Source organism: Penaeus monodon, chromosome 20 (genome assembly GCF_015228065.2).
Source record: "Penaeus monodon isolate SGIC_2016 chromosome 20, NSTDA_Pmon_1, whole genome shotgun sequence".
Lineage (NCBI taxonomy): Eukaryota > Metazoa > Arthropoda > Malacostraca > Decapoda > Penaeidae > Penaeus > Penaeus monodon.
This window is the reverse complement of record NC_051405.1, coordinates 24,885,611-24,886,452: the sequence shown is the minus strand read 5'-3', so window position 1 is coordinate 24,886,452 and position 842 is coordinate 24,885,611. Positions and strand designations below refer to the sequence as shown.

At 45.5% G+C, this 842-nt stretch overlaps 1 protein-coding gene across 1 annotated transcript in view; it reads left to right on the top strand.

Moving 5' to 3' along the window:
* LOC119585732 (transient receptor potential channel pyrexia-like) overlaps positions 1-842 on the top strand; it is a gene marked incomplete in the record, with an annotated part of 81,321 nt that overhangs the window by 74,217 nt on the left and 6,262 nt on the right. The window contains 2 exon segments of the mRNA XM_037934424.1: positions 1-311; positions 601-769. Of these exon segments, the coding sequence (XP_037790352.1) occupies positions 1-311; positions 601-769 (480 nt within the window).

Here is an 842-nt window from a genome sequence, read left to right as displayed (position 1 = left end):
ACCGCCTTCGTCTATAGCCTCAAGGACCTTAGGATACTGGAGGTCAGATCCTCGTCGAACTCAACCCTAACGGACGAGATCGAATCGCAGCAGACGATCGTGAACTCCCTCATGGCTATCCTCATTCCCTTCACCCTATATATGCTGGTGCGCGAGGTGTTCCAAGTGGCCTTCACCTTCAGCACGTACTATAAGAACGTTGAGAATTACTTCGAGTGGTTCCTTGTAATAGTTGTGTTCGTGTTGTGTTCTGTTAATCTCGACGCTGACACGACGCGCCATCTCGCTGCCTGGGCGATGATCGTGGCTTGGTGAGTTCCTACTCTTGTTTTATTTTGTTTTTTTAATTATACACGGACGCGTTTTTCTCCGTCAAATCTGCTGGTGTGCCTTTTCTTAAATGATGATTCCCTATATGTACGGGATTCGAACAAAATTACTTGTATCTTTACTATTCGGTAACTTCCCTTCCCCGCCTTCCAATATTCTGTCTTAAAGCAACAAACGATTAATTCCCCGTTTGTGTCTAAATGAATATCCCTTTTTTTTTGGCTCTCTTCTAAATGAGAAAAGCGAGTACGAAAACCTCCCCATTCGCAGGTACGAATTCGTGCTGATCCTGGGCCGAGCTCCTCTCCTGGCCAAGTACGTGAGGATGCTTCGACACGTGTCCTATAACTTCCTGATGATGATACTCCTCTATGGGGCCCTGCTGCTCGCCTTCACCATTTCCTTCAACATCATCCTCCAGCCAACTGAGGCTGATAAGGCAAGTAAATGGGAAGGTAGTGAAAAAAGAAAAAAACATTAGTTTTTTTCTTGGTTACTTGGTGTGTGTGTGT